General features: G+C 40.4%; 1 protein-coding gene across 2 annotated transcripts; it reads right to left on the bottom strand.

The window, feature by feature from the left end:
* Positions 1 to 378: 378 nt before the first annotated feature.
* On the bottom strand, positions 379 to 14,073 carry LOC133487734 (serine/threonine-protein phosphatase PP1-beta catalytic subunit-like). 2 transcript variants are annotated; one of them, XM_061794786.1, is made up of 8 exons: positions 13,948 to 14,073; positions 9,204 to 9,335; positions 4,642 to 4,872; positions 4,455 to 4,559; positions 3,953 to 4,036; positions 3,073 to 3,224; positions 2,822 to 2,956; positions 379 to 2,741 (listed from the first exon to the last, which is right to left on the bottom strand). In XM_061794786.1, the coding sequence occupies exons 1-8, from the start codon at positions 13,997 to 13,999 to the stop codon at positions 2,637 to 2,639; spliced, it is 996 nt and encodes a 331-aa protein (XP_061650770.1). In that variant the 5' UTR covers positions 14,000 to 14,073; the 3' UTR covers positions 379 to 2,636. The 2 variants fall into 2 exon arrangements, with proteins under 2 accessions (XP_061650770.1, XP_061650771.1); XM_061794787.1 differs by having other exon boundaries at positions 3,965 to 4,036; positions 13,948 to 14,020.
* Positions 14,074 to 15,195: the final 1,122 nt, after the last annotated feature.

Raw genomic sequence — 15,195 nt, 5'->3', positions numbered from 1 at the left:
TCCAAAATACGTTGTCCGATTTGACACACTTAAGCTTAATTGTGCTCAGTGATTTTTTTTTATCAAGAAAACCATGGAAAATGGCTAGAGTAAGAGTTTTTTTGTTATTATATTTGTCCTAACAAATTTACCTTTAGTTTGACCAGGAATTAAAATGAAACAAGAAAAAAAGCGTAGTGTAATATTTCCCATGACTGTGTACATTAAAATATCAAAAGTAAAATATATATTAGACATAGTAAATGCAGTCATTGTTTGATCATTGTATCATTTCAAAAATATTTTGTGTATGGCCCTCTGAGGACTTTCTGCAATTATTACATCAAAAGGAGTGCAGTATAGCAAAATGTATTTAAAAAAGGAGAAACCACAAGTAACGACGTTTTTGAGTTTCCATCCATTTATTGACTTTCAAACTCGTACAAATTGCAAAACTGGGTTAACACCTCACTCATTTCATGTCGTCATTATTATTAGGAAATAAATAAAAAAGTTTGTGAAAAGAGGAAAAACAAAAACAAGCACAGAATTCCCAACAGAGCAGATATATACTGTGGTACACTGCATCTAAACACCAGGTGGCGTCACAATCACAATAGCAATGCCAGGTCAGGTGCCAGCCAACGCCCACTCCCACTCTGCCAGTCATCATACTCCAAAAAGATGTGAGGAGGAGGAGGAGAAGTGGGATGAAAGGAGAACACTTGGCTTCAAAGCTCCCAAAAAATGCCATTTTGTGTCATCTCGTATGATTTATTTTACCAGTTAACATTCTTTTTAAACAGACAGGAATCCACAAGCTGGTTCAAGCACTTATTCATAGAAAAAAACGTACATGCTAAACACGCTGCACATCTCTGTTCAAAATAAGTAAAAATACTGACCATCAGTGAAAAATTCAAAGAATTTGTTGTCATGTTTCACCATTTAAAAAAAAAAAAAAAAAAAAAAAAAAGGAAACAATCCTGATATGACAAAAAACATATACAGTGGAACCTCTAAAGTCGAGCAGCGGGAATGACCAACATATTTTGTGACTAGTGTCTGTTTGTGATGTTTCAAAATAAGGCTTATTGAGTGACTAGCAAGCTAGCTGGCAAGATTCGATTCTATGCAGCATCCGCTATTATTGACCAACTTTTTGTGAACAAAGAATTCCGATTTGGATCTTCTGCGACTGGGGTCGTACATTTGAAATCTGTTTGGCAAGAAGAAGTACTGAGTGAGATATAGACTGAAATTGGACTCTTGGCCAGAATTTTTTGTGAGCAAAGCATTTGGATCTTTTCGGATTGTGATCACGCATTCGAGTCTCATCTCTTTGGCAAACAACAGCACTGTGGAGCCTCTGCAATGGGTCTCGTGCATTCGACTCCTTCAGTTTGTGCTGTTTGACAAGATGGAGCGCTGTGTGAAGATTCTGAAAGCCAAGTTAACTTATAGCTAGCTTGCCACCAGGACTGGATTCACAGCCAGACTCCAGCGTTAATATCTCGCAACTTGCCACCAAGACTGGACTCTCAACCAGAAGTATTTTGTAAACAGAGGACTGTGATCTGGATATGAGCCGGATATGTTACTGGTGTCATGCATTTGAGTCCCATCTGCTTGCGCTGTTTGACAAGTAGCAACACCGAGTGAAGGCGACGACCAGGTTAGCTTCTAGCTACCTAGCCGCCGACTATAGACTGTTCATAGGGAGAGTTATGTGTGTTATGTTCAAAGGTTTTAACGAGACATTGATTTTCTAAGTTAACATTGTCGACGTCGGAGGTTCCACTGAATCTGTGGAATATTTCTAAGTGGAGGCACAGTGGAATCCATGTCTGGAGCGCGGAAAGTTCAACCTTTCATAACACCGGTCTCTTCATTTTCTTCCCAACTCACGAGGGAGATGTCATGCGTCGGTAGCGGTTTAAATATATGTCCTGTAATACGCATGTACGTAGCGCGTTTATACGGTCCAGCTGGAATATCGGCTAAACGGGAGACGCTCACTCGGCAAAACGACACCAATTAGAGAATTTTCTCCCCTCCACGACAATGTGTGTTAATATTGTCAAAATATTAACAAACAGGCAAACAATGTAAGTGTAAATAAACAGATTGGTCACAGCAATTTTATGTACGCCTACACATTAAGAAAAGAGCTGTCAGTGGGGTTGGGTTATTGTCAGTGGAAAAAATTGAGAGTTTAGTACAGTGGAACCTCCTCAGGGGAACTTATGTTAAAGTTTAGCTCAGTGAGCATCTGTGATTAGATTATACACATTTTTATTTTCGTGATGATACCAGAGAACAAGAAATGAAAACCTATTGCCACACAGGGTTAAGCCTGCTCAGTAGTAAATGAGCGACAAGTAATCAAATACCAATTACATAACACTGATCAAGGTTACCAGGCTAACGTAAATACACTTCACAACACTTCCATAATAGAATAGGTATCGCTCATCTTGAGAGTATTAATGAATTCACTTTACATTACTTCCTATGGAAACAACCGTTAGGAAATTTAAACTTCAACTTTGGAGGTTCCACTGTATCTGTGCTATACAGCGGAAGGAGAGGGCGGGGATGCTTGGTGAGAGGCTGTGTGTATCCATCGGGGGAGGGAGGGTTACAAGGCTCAACGTTCACCTCTTCTTGGGGGCCTGAGTGGTGCGGGAAGGAGTGACAGGCCGACCGGAATTGACCCCCCCGTACTGATATTTGGCCTTCTTCTCCGAGGGCTTTAAGATCTTTAAACAAGAGAAATTGACAGACAGACATTAATGTGCCACTAGCGTGTGTGTTGCTTTGCATGTGTGTGTGTGTGTACCTGGAAGGAGCACATGAGCGATTCGTCCACACTCATCATGCCGCCGGCGTTGTCGAACTCCCCGCAGTAGTTGGGCGCCGAAAAGAGCGTGACCAGTTGGCGTTTGGCAAAGAACTCGTATCCATCCTCCACAACCTGCCGGAGGAGATGTGCGGCGTCATTCCGAACGCCTACGACTGTGATCGATCTAGAGACCACCCACGCGGAGCTGTGGCTAACATGGTAAACCGCACCCCGCCAGGGCCGCTCACCTGGTGGGCTCTGCAGATGAGATCCAGGTCGTGGCGGTTGAGGAACTTGCTGACCACGTCGGCACCGAAGGTGAACGAGACGCCGCGGTCGTTCTCCCCCCAGCCTTGCACGTCCTTGTCCGGGTCAGACCAAAGAAGGTCGCACAGCAGGCCTGGACACCAGGAAAATGCACATATTCAACTGCAAAACTGTTTTTTCCCACCCGCTCCTATAAGAAATTGTGGAATTATGTTAAAAAGGAAAACAGTTTGCGCATCATGATAATTCAACGGGCACAACGGATAGTGTGTTCCAAAAATAGGAGGATCACACCATTCGCCCTGGTAAAGTCTATTCGGGGGTGCTGGAGAGGACGGTCCATTGGGAAGTCTAATTTCAGATTCAGGAGGAGCAGTGTGGTTTTCTTCCTGGCCGTACAACAGTGGACCAGGCCTACACCCTCAGCAGGGTTCTGGAGGGCGCATGGGAGTTCGCTGAACCAGTCTTCATGTGCTTTGTTGACTTGGAGAAGGCGTTCGACCGTGTCCCTTCGAGAGTTCTGTTGTAACTGACCCCCTGTTCAGTCCATGTAAATCAGTGTCAGAGTTTGGTCCGCAGTGCCGACAGCAAGTAAGACTTCCAGTGAGAGTTGAACTCCTCCAAGGCTGCCCTTTGTCACCTACTCGTAACTTTTATGGACAGAATTTCTAGGTGCAGAAGAGGCAATGAAGGGGTGCGGTTTGATGGCCTCAGTAATGCGGCCAAATAGGAGGGGACAAAAACAAACAAAAAAAGTCTGGGCTTTTAATTCTCTTTGTTTTATATTGCGTTTTTAAGTAAACTTTCACTGGGAGTGGCAAGAATATAATAATATACAAGGCATACATGGAAAACACGCACACAATACACAACCTGTATCAGGCACATCTGTTGGCCTCATAATCCTGCGGATCTGCTCCATTGACTGCAAGTCTGGTGAAAGTCCTAGAAGGTTAAAAAAAGTAAAATTAAAAAAAATGCAAGATTACTTTTTTGATGTTGCTATTAAAAATTTAAAATAATTTGCCTATCTATGGCTGTTTTTGTATTGTTACTACACAGGGTACGAGTGTGGAAAAGTGTGATGGTAACCATTGAAGAGGAGAAGCTCAGTGCAAGATGAGCAATACAATTACTTAAATATTAATAACGTAACAAAATAATCATACAAATTAGATGCTATCACATGTATAGTCATACATTACACATGTATTAATTCCTGAAATATCAATAAAACATCACTCTGTGACAGTATTGCTCTGTAACTACCCCCCCATGTCTGCCAGATGTCTTCAGAGGGTGGGCAATTTTTCTTTATTTTAGTTGTATTAGGTTATTTTAACTTGTATGACAATTAACTGACCTCCATGGCAGCAGAAAATCTTCTCGTCGATGATGGCGGCAATGGGCAGGCAGTTGAAGCAGTCTGTGAAGGTCTTCCACAGCTTGATGTTGAACCTGCGCTTACCTGGGGAGCGCATATACAAATGTTTTTTTGTGTGTGTGGCGAGACTCATACGCGCATGTGGCGGTGTTTCGTCGAAACGCACACTCGTCGTAGAAGCCGTAGATGCGGTTGATGGAGGCGCACTCGTGGTTGCCCCTAAGCAGGAAGAAGTTCTCCGGGTACTTGATCTTGTAGGCCAGCAGCAGGCAGATGGTCTCCAGTGACTGCTTGCCTCGGTCCACGTAGTCACCAAGGAACAAGTAGTTGGCCTCCGGGGGGAAGCCGCCATACTCGAAAAGACGCAGCAGATCCGTGTACTGCCCGTGGATGTCACCTGGCGACAATATAGGACACACCTGAACTTGTACATTCCTATTTGCGCCACATTTTGACACGAGAGGAGCCAGCGACCCAGAAAAAAGGTGTAAAAAAAAGTAGGCGATAGCCCCTTTTGGTCATCTAAGCCAACTTTTTCACAGCTTGCCGCCAACCGTATTTGGTAGCAAGATTGTGGCTGTTGAAGTCGACCCACGATTTTGCAGATTTCCGAGGTCGTATCAGAGGCAGAACGCTGTCACTTTGTAACGGGTGTGTGAAGTTTAACAACAGAGACTCACTGCCCACGCACGGTTGTGTTGAAATCAATTGTCGCTGTCCCAGACGCTGGCCCTAATGCCGCCAAGCATCCAATTGTCAGAATACCTGAAGCCGCAAAACAAGTGTTAAAGTGCACTGCCCCACTTCAGTGAGCTCTGTTAAAAAACGGACAGGTGCCCACTCTACCGTTACATTTCTAATGAGCAAGGTTTCCGTGACGATAGTGTTCAAGGGCTTCTGATACTACCTCCAAAGGTGTAATGTTGGTATAATGTTATGTTATTCGCTGTAGAGGTGTAGTCCAGAGTCTAAGGGGAGTCTGACATTACCAGACACTCAATGTCCACGGCACTACTAAAAGGAATTCTGTCTGAAAGGGACAGGTGTGTATATATATATGCCGGCTCTCCTGTAATGCCTCAGTTGCGCAAATTTTCTGTGAAGGCAGAATGAAAGCCGCTACTGAAAAAGGGTCATAACAGGGGTGCCTTTCGTCCATCACCAGCCCAAGCCCTGATTCCTTTTATATCCCAAGTCAGAGCTGCTCTAATTCAGGCTAAGAGCTCCGCGCCGAACGTCAGCACAGTAATAATAGGCTGAGTTGTGGTCGAAACATGTGCCAGAGCCTTTCCGGAAAACCATCAAACCGTGCCACCATGACACAAATCCACCCAAAAAATAACTAATAACAGGTCTAGCTACGCCATGGCTGCATACGGAGCCGAATGGTCAAAATTGCAACTTGCATGACTTCTTCTATTACCCGGCGCCCAGCGACGTAGCGGTGAATGAAGTGAAATCCGGCGCTGGCAGGGAAACGAGACATGACTGCAAGCGTCTTATTTTTGTCATCTTTGTGTTGAACACAAAAACACACCATTATGTGCAAATGAATGATTGGACAAAGGATAAAGAATGTTTTGGTGCCCTTCTTGGACATTCTTTGTAGCTAAATTGATGCCATAGTGGCAGAAAGTCGAAGAACTGTGACAACATGGACTGGGAGCAGCTGTGGCACAAGAGTGAAACAATGCTTGAAAAAAAATGTCAAATGAACGTTGATTTTTCTCGTAGTTGATAAAGCAAATTTAGTCAAATGTCCTTCCGAGTAATTAAGTGAATGCAAATTTTCCCCGTGGAAATTTTTAAAATCTCCATGCCTAAATATCGATCATTCCTTTTCCCCCCAGTCGGTTGAGGAAGTTGTCAAATGAACGCTAATTTTCCCCATAGTTGATCAAGGACATTATTTGAATAATCGCCCCTAATTAACCGATTTTTTATTTTCTACATGGTCCACCTTGCAGATTTATTTGTCTGTCCCTCATTATGTGATTGTTCCTTTTCCTTGTAGATCCTCGAGGAAATTCAGTCAAATGTCCGTACCGAGTTAATGTGGCATTTCATTTCTTCCCACAGTCAAGGAAATTTAGTCAACATATCTCGGAAATTTAGTCAACATATCTCTGTTTGTTGTGTGCTGGCTAAGTGGATTTGAATGTTGACAGGTATTTTTGGAGTGCATGAGGAAACCCCAGGCAGTAAATCATTTACTGCGGTGCATCAAAACAGGACGAGGCTCATGGGAACATCTACAATGAGGCCAAATTGTGGATAGTCTGTTTTATATTTATTTTTATAACTCATGCTGCACACGTGATGGATTGAAGTGGTTAGGTATGCTTGAAAAAAAAAACTGTGTTTGAGAACTGGTCCAACAGCAAACGAGATATCTTTAAGAATTCTGACTATTGTGTTGAAGGGCTCGTCGATTACTTGCAGGTTGTAGTTTAGTTGGTCTCGTAGTACTGGGGCTCCTTTGTTTACAAAGTAGTTCAGGCGACATGAATGTTTTTGTACAGTACGTCGAAACACGCCATACTGCAAAATATTTGCGGCAGGAAGCACATTATTCAAGTCAAAAGTTTACAACATCATTAATAAACCAATGTTTTTGAAACACATAAATGGCACCGTGACTTTGGCAATGTTCAGCACAATTCACCTCCATGATTACCTTCCACCGGGCTCCTTTCTGTTCGTACGGAAAGCAATGTGAAAACGATTCCGCTCATGATGTCTATTTCGTAGCAGTAATTAAACTCCCTTTTTTGAAGAATAGTTGCTATAAGGGTTGGAAAAGTCGCTAAAAGCGACCAAATTGCCAAGTTGGCAATACTGACTGTGGTTTTTGTAAACTAGCTCCACTATCTTCGCAGTTATGTTGACAGAGTAGACAGTGCATGTCAGCCAGGACGCGCTTTGAATTACGAAAGGCGCTTAAAGAAAATCGATTTAAAAAAAACAAAAAAACAAACAATCTTGACAGATCATCTTAAATCATTGAAATCACCCCGCCCTTATTTCCTTAAACAGTTATTACGTGTTTCAATGAACACTCACTCACTAACCAATGCTAACGCAGTGCTTTTAATTTGCCCTATATTTAACTTATGGTTTATTCTTACAGAGTGTACAGCACATTGTGTGCAGCTGTGGTTGTTTAAAAGTGCTCTATAAATAACTTTTGAGTAGAAAAGTCCTAATTACAGTAAATATTAGTATGAAAAATACAGGCCATAAATATAGAAAATCCAATTGAAAACCTTAAGGGAGTTCACATAGATGTGCCAACATCAAAGACAAACTCATTGCCAATAAACTGTCATTGGAAAGCCTGTTAATTATTGCGCTCCCATAGCAGTGTGTGACCAGCATGAGGAGAAGGAGGTGAAAGGCTGTTGAGGAGTCATAATTCTCGTTTCTGCCTTGTAATTGATAAGATGTCCACCGAGGGACGCGGAAGAGAAGTCGAAAGCTGTCTGGAATGCACGGCGTGCCTTAGTGCCTCTGTTAGAGGTGTACGGAATGATGATAAGACATTGTATGCGTTCCTCAGTAAGCAGAGGATGACCCAGGCGGGCGTTCTGCGATGCAGTGTGGTTATATAAGACAACTCAGCACTCGCTGCAGCACAAGAAATAGACTCCGCGCACGCGTGTGTGTGAGTACAGAGTGGGATTTCACCAGTGGCACAGCCCTAAAGACTCACAATGCTTCTTTCTGCATCAGCGACACACTTACTGCACATCAAAGTCATCTCATCTCTCGCTATTTGTGCGGAGATACACATAAAAGCTAGCTCAGTGATTCTCAAAGCGTGGTACGGGTAGCACTAGTGGTACATGAAAGAATCACTGAATTAAACAAATAAAATACATTGAAAACATGAAATGCAATCAACCATATTCGAATTAATGAATCTTAACCCAGTGATTCTCATAGTATGGTACGGGTACCACTAGTGGTACGCGGGCTCCCTCTAGTGGTATGTGAAAGAATCACAATTAAATGCTAAACTGTGTATAATGTTAAAAGGCTTTAACTTTTTTAAGTACAGTTAAGTTTTACTTTTAAGCACAATAAATTTGCATTTACTGTTCTAGAAATGCTTGTTTTCAAATTTTATTTAACTTTCATGTGCAATACATTTTAATTAAATCATTAAGAACACTTAAATGTATTATATTCAAGCGCAGTGTTAATGTTCACACTACAAAATGTTACAGTGGTGAACAAAAATATTAAATATACTTTTTAAGAATAAAGCCTCTGCCTCATCTGTGATGAACATGTGGGCCTACTATGCTACTGTATTTTAATGTTGGTCATTATGGCGGTACTTGGAGAGCTAGTTATTTTTTGAGGTGGTACTTGATGTAAAACAAAATTGACAAGCATTTCCAGTTGTATTTCCCACAATACTACACACATTTTGGTGTAAATTTTTTATGAATTTAATTCAATAATTGTAAATTTTGATGCTATTATTTATAAATAATACTATTTTAAAAATATTATTTAAAATGCACATTTATAAATTTAAAATACTTCTCTTTTTAACCTCATCAACAAATGACCTGGCACAATCTGTCTGTTTTAAAAGTCAAACGTGGGCCTTGAGCACTAAAGTTTTGCCACTCTTACTAATGCAAGGCTTTAGCAGAGGTCCACACACTCTATTCGGCATTCAAACAAAATGGAGTAAGTGAGAGGCGGAACACTGACCACAGATCTTGAGCGGGGCCTCGAGCTCCAGCAGGATGGGCTGGCTGAGGAAGATCTCGCGGGATTTGATGCACAGGCCCCGCACCTCCGCCTCGGTCATCTGCACGATCTTGCCTGGGCGACATCCCCTCACTGGAGCACAGAGACAGTCATTTTACCTCCATTGTTTCAAGACACCATTTATTGACAATTCCACACAACTCACTGAATTCTTAGTCATCCAATTAAAATGTCCATATTAAGGCTGACTATTCCAACGACTAATCGGATAAAACGTATTTTACATTGTTACAGAACAATATAATTAAGTGCACGCATATGCCTTCAAAAGGCGGGGCCAGGCCTGCTGAGTCACGTTATGTGTGATTGAATGAGAGTGTAGTTGGCTGTTGTTGGCTCACCATAGGTCAGTCTGCATGTTGTTGAATGTGCTTATCATGTGTTTATTTTGTTCAATAAAGGGACTGAAAGAGCAACGGTGGCTGTGTCTCTCTCCTTGACCACTTGCGAGGGCATTATAATGCGTTCTAACTAGCTGTGGTAGGATATATTAAATTAACTAACAATGTTTAGGTTACCTTGTGTCGAGGATCGTAGACAAGCTGTTATGTATGCCAGTTCGGCATTGCACAAGACACATTGCATTTTGTCTTTTTTAGGTGTGAAATAATCCTAAATGCTTTCATCCTGGCTCATTGTCATTACACCATCTTATTTCGAAACGAGTAGCGCGTGTGACTGCAGTAAAATTGTCCGTGTGGAAAAATACTTTGCTCCACTTCCTTACTAACTGACCAATAAATCCCGTACCAGCAACACCAGAGCAGAAAATCATTTGTATTCTTGTTGCAAATATTAACGCTGAATTGTTGCTTAATATTTTTTAAAGGCATGCAAATATCACTCTTTGAATGTTCTTGACTGCAGTTTCAATTTACATGAGGAATTGGACCAACACATACAATTTTTCATTTAATTGTATGACTTGAGGTGTTACGTTGCCACTGTGTAGACGGAACTTGCTTCCCTGACAAACAACCCAACGCTTACAGAATAAACAACAAGGAGTGTATTTGCCATCTATGTTCATTCATCACAGCAGCGACACTGAGAAATAAACCACAAAACTGTGCCAAGGACATTTTATACGATGCCAAAGCAGCTCGGTCCACTCCCAGCAAAAAACATCTCTCCTGGGCTCTCGATTAAGAACATGAAATGATTATTCTAATCATATCGCCCTTTCGCTCTTTTTTTTTTTTTTTTAAACACCCCTTCTTGCTTGCAATCTGGTCCTCCCACCATCAAAAATGTTTCATTTAGCAATTTCTAAAGCAGCAGCTAGCCAAAATGTCCACTTCTTCACACACCTGCTCGATTAAAAGAATAAACAAAACAAAAAAGGGGTTTGAGCAATTACCTGGAACATAATGTTACAACTAGACTTTACACCGATTTTATCGGCCTGATCGGTATCGGCCGATAATTAGCATTTTATGCTGATCGGCTTTAATGTCATAATTCGCCGATCCGATCAAGCTCCGCAAAAGACATTTACTCCGCGTCGCCATCGTGCACAGTATATTTTAATCCAAAAGCTAGTTTATTTTTAGCCTTGTCGCATATCTTTTGATGTAGTACTGTAAATATCTGATGGCCAATGAAGTTATTAAAAAAAAAAAAAAAAAAAAGCATGTCACCGGTGTCGGACAGACAACACGTAATGTCCGGCGGATCAGACTACAAAACAAATTTGCTCTTTCAGGATTGCACTATGTCAGACAACTGCAATAAAATCTTGTATTCCGATACCACCGCATGCTGCTTTTTAATAATTGGGCTTTATCTTGTCAACTCAAATGCGATACACCCGTTACCGTGGCGACGACAACAAGAGTGGATCACGCCGACTGCATTATATGGACTAAATGGGAAAAACGTGTTGTTGGTCACCGGTGCTCAGGACAGGAGAGGACGTTCGTTTAAGGCTTACTTGAAGGCATGTTCCCGTACTTTTAATACAATACGGCTCGCAAGCAGGCAACAAAATGTTATGTAGCCTAGCAAGCTACTGCTAGCACTGACGGTGGTACGTAAACATGCCGCCGTTCTGTCGAAACATGCTCTAAGGTTTCGGTGTGGGTGAAGTAATTTAATGACAATAAAGTCATTTAATTACAGTAAGTTAGCACCCAATATTTCTTGTCATGTTGTAATGTTGGTTTGACTGATGAGGATACACGAGCTGACTAGAGCAGTGATTTCCAACCTTCATGGAGCCAAGGAACATATTTTACAATTGAAAAATCTCACGGTGCACACCAACAAACAAAAATGTCACAAAAAGTGGATACATTAATTACTGTATTTACTTCCTGCCATCTAATAGAAGACCATTCATTTGTTCTGTCTGTGACTATGCCTCACTGGCATAAATAGAGGAACAAAGATACATTTATTGTAAATATATATTTTTTGAGCAATTAAGTACACAAATATATACAGTAACTGCACAGGTCATGTAAATAGACACATTCCTCCATCTTGTGATCGATTATCGTTTTTTTAAACTCGCTGAGTGGTCCCAAAAATCCTGATTGTGTAAAGCCTAGTTACAACCGCTTAAATAGGTTTTGAACATTTGTGAAGACAGTTAACATAGGGCTGTGTAATATGGCCTTACACACACACACAAAAAACAAAAAATAAAAATAAAAAAATAAAAATCGCAGATTTCTTCCCAAACATCCAATTCTAATAAATCTTGACTACCCATTTTGTTTATATAGATGTGTGTCCCAAAATATTAGAATATCGAGGGACGGTCCATTTATTTGAATAATTTGTTTAAAAAACTGAAACTTGTATATTAGTTCACTACACACACAGTGAAATATATCAAGCCTGTATTTGTTTCAACTTTGATGATTATGGCAGAAAGACATAAAATAAACAAATCCAGTGTTTCACAAAATTGGAATATTTCAGAAATGTCGGCCTTCTGAAAAGTGTTCTGAAAAGTGTATTAAAGTAATTGGCCTCCTTTTCCATTAATTACAGCATCAAGGCGGCATGGCGTGGAGGTGATCAGTTTCTTGGCTCAATTCAGGTGTTCTTGTAGCCCAAGTTGCTTTGATATCGGCCTTCAGATCATCTGCATTGCGGGGTTTCTGTTCCCTCATCTTCCTCTTGACGATACCCCATAAATTTTCAATGGTGTTCAAGTCAGACGAGTTTGCCGGCCAATCAAGTGCTGTTATTCCATGGGTATTAAACCAGGTAATCGGTAGTTTTGGCTTTGTGGGCAGTTGCCAAATTCTGCTGGAAAATAAAATCATTGTCTCCAAAAAGCTCGTCGGCAGCGGGAAGCATGAAGTGCTCTAAAATTTCCTGGCAGACAGCTGGACTTGTTAAGACAATGGACCCACGTCAGCAAATGACATGGCTCCCCAAATCACTACTGACTGTGGGAACTTCACATTGGACTTTAAGCGGCTTGACTTTTGTGGTTCTCCAGTTTTCCTCCAGACTCTGGGACCTTGACTTCTAAATGAAATGCTACATTTACTTTTCATCTGAAAAGAGGACTTAGGACCACTGGGCAACAGACCGGTACTTTTTCTCCTTAGCTCAGCACAACCACTCCTGACGTTGTTTTCGGTTCAGAAGTGGCTCGACATGTGGAATTCTACAGCTAATAATAATCATCAAACTTGAAACAAATAAAGGCTTGAACTATTTCACTTTATGTGTAGTGAACTAATATGACATACAAGTTTCACTTTTTGAAACAAATTATTGAAATAAATGGACTTTCCCTCCATATTAAACATTTTTGGCACATACCTGTATTTACAAAAAAAATAAAAATAAATGTTTGTTGTGTGTGTTATTCCTCCAAATACTAAACAACTTTCAAAACTACTAACTGGCACTGCCACAGAAATAATAGAATAAATATGGATTATGTGAAAATAAGTACTTCCTCTCAGAAAACCTTTTTTTTTTTGTAAACATGATCCTTAATAAATTAACCTATGAAATGGTCAACATTTTTAAAAGGGGACAAATGAAAAATTTACTTAATGTTTATACGCAAAATTGTTGGGTCTCTGGAGTGTCTGCTCACCCATCAAAGCAAACCTTCTTTGTCATCTTTAAAAACGTGTAAAGCCGTCTCACTCGTAAGTCGCAGTGCCCTAGCATACTACGTATAGTAGAATGAAAGCTCGGGTTTGTATGAACACCTAGGCCAACTACACTACTGTATAAATGTTGGTCATGCTGGCGGTATTTAGACGTTTATTTTTTTTGTTTTTTTAGTACTTGGTGTACAAAGTTTGAGAACCACTATCGAACGTTTGTAGTGTATACGACGAGTGGTTTCCAAGAAGAAAAATAAAGCGAGCTCAGCCAGGTTCTAGAGTTTTTGAGTCGGTTCCACATCCACGTAGCTGCCACTCCTACTCGGTGCAACGTTTAAAGCCAAACCTCGTCATATTAGTCATATTTTTAAAAAATGAACGTCATAAAGTTAGGCCAAAGTACACGACGAAGCTAAGTGTTGCTTAATGTAGGCGTTCACCGGCGACAGATAGCACCAAGCTAACGAGCTAGCTAGACAGTTAGCCCCGCTTACGATTGTGTCGACGTCAAAACGAGGCGGCTCCAACAAGCCCGCGAGGAAGGTAACGCAAGCCGGCGTGGCGAAGTGGCTGACGCCTCGGTGTGAGGTTCTGCTCACCTTCCAGAAGGCGAGAGATGAGGCTGTCCACGTTCAATTCGCCCTCCGCCATGTTCACGCTCTGATGGGAGTAGTAACTGGGACTGGAGAGCAAGAAGCGATGTGTCTCGCGTACACTCGGGGGCGCTATTGTAACCGGGGCGAGGAAGCTCATCAAGTTCATTGAAATGAAGATTTTTTTTTAGTTTATTTTTTAAAAACATACTCAAGTATAATTAATTTTATAACTATTTTACGTGACAATATAATAATTATAATTTTAGTATTTGTATCTGACAGTAAAGCCCATATTGCACTTTAAATATAACTAATTATTGATATGACCATTTTTGCTTTGAATTAATATTTTTTGGTTTATTTTTTAATATACTATAGTATAATCATGAATTATTTAGTAGTCTAATTAGTTTACATTGCAGTATATTTAATTTTATTGTTTGTATCTTACAATACGGTACAGTGCGTTGTGCATTTGTCAGTATAACCAAGTCGTCCAACTTTATTTACATAATTTTTTTATTTGAACCATTTTTAAATATTTTTTGAATATATTTTTTTGTATAATGAATGATTCTACATTTTAAAATAAATTTTTTTCATGGCAGAATATTTATTAGCCATTTATAGTTAGTAGTGTAACACCCTTGGATGTGGTCAAGGATGACATCATCGCTGCTGCCTTTCAGTCACTTTATTAGAATGCACATTTATATAAGAGCTGCTATCAGCCACAACTCAACACCCAGTCACTCTGCACGCAAGCCAATGTTCCTTTGCCTTTATGTTTAATCGCTTTTATATTCCTTTGGGTTTTTTTTCATCTTTGTCGACGTCACAACCATCAACAGGCCCCGCCTTTAACGGCTCACACTCTTTGATTCAGACATTACACTGTACATAACAGAGCCCATGTAATAAAAAGGAGTTATTTCCTTTTCCGAGTCGTGAGGCATGTAAACTACATTTACATGACGATTTTTGCTTTCAATCGACATTTTACACATTTTTAATAGTATATTATAAAATGATAATCCATGATGTAAATGACTTTTTTTTTTCATTTTTTGTCATCTTAGAATACAGTGTATAGTGATTTCACTTTAAGAGAAAATTGCACTTTCATTTATATGACTTGTTTTTCATCACCATTCTTTATAGTTTTTATAATATCCATCCATCCATCCATCCAAGCTCAGTACTGCTTATCCTCATTACGGTCACGGGTAAGTATATAAAACAAACTGTATA

The sequence above is a fragment of the Phyllopteryx taeniolatus genome, chromosome 13, assembly GCF_024500385.1.
Source record: "Phyllopteryx taeniolatus isolate TA_2022b chromosome 13, UOR_Ptae_1.2, whole genome shotgun sequence".
Classification (NCBI taxonomy): domain Eukaryota; kingdom Metazoa; phylum Chordata; class Actinopteri; order Syngnathiformes; family Syngnathidae; genus Phyllopteryx; species Phyllopteryx taeniolatus.
The sequence above is the reverse complement of the archived record's forward strand: the minus strand, read 5'-3'. Positions and strand labels throughout refer to the sequence as shown.

Excerpts from the sequence above, each read along its gene's own strand:
- LOC133487734 (XM_061794786.1), bottom strand. The coding sequence starts at position 13,999 with ATGGCGGAGGGCGAATTGAACGTGGACAGCCTCATCTCTCGCCTTCTG. Across the intron at positions 9,336-13,947 it reads CATCTCTCGCCTTCTGGAAG|TGAGGGGATGTCGCCCAGGC; the intron begins GTGAGCAGAACC and ends TCTGTGCTCCAG. Across the intron at positions 4,037-4,454 it reads GATTTTCTGCTGCCATGGAG|GACTTTCACCAGACTTGCAG; the intron begins GTCAGTTAATTG and ends TTAACCTTCTAG.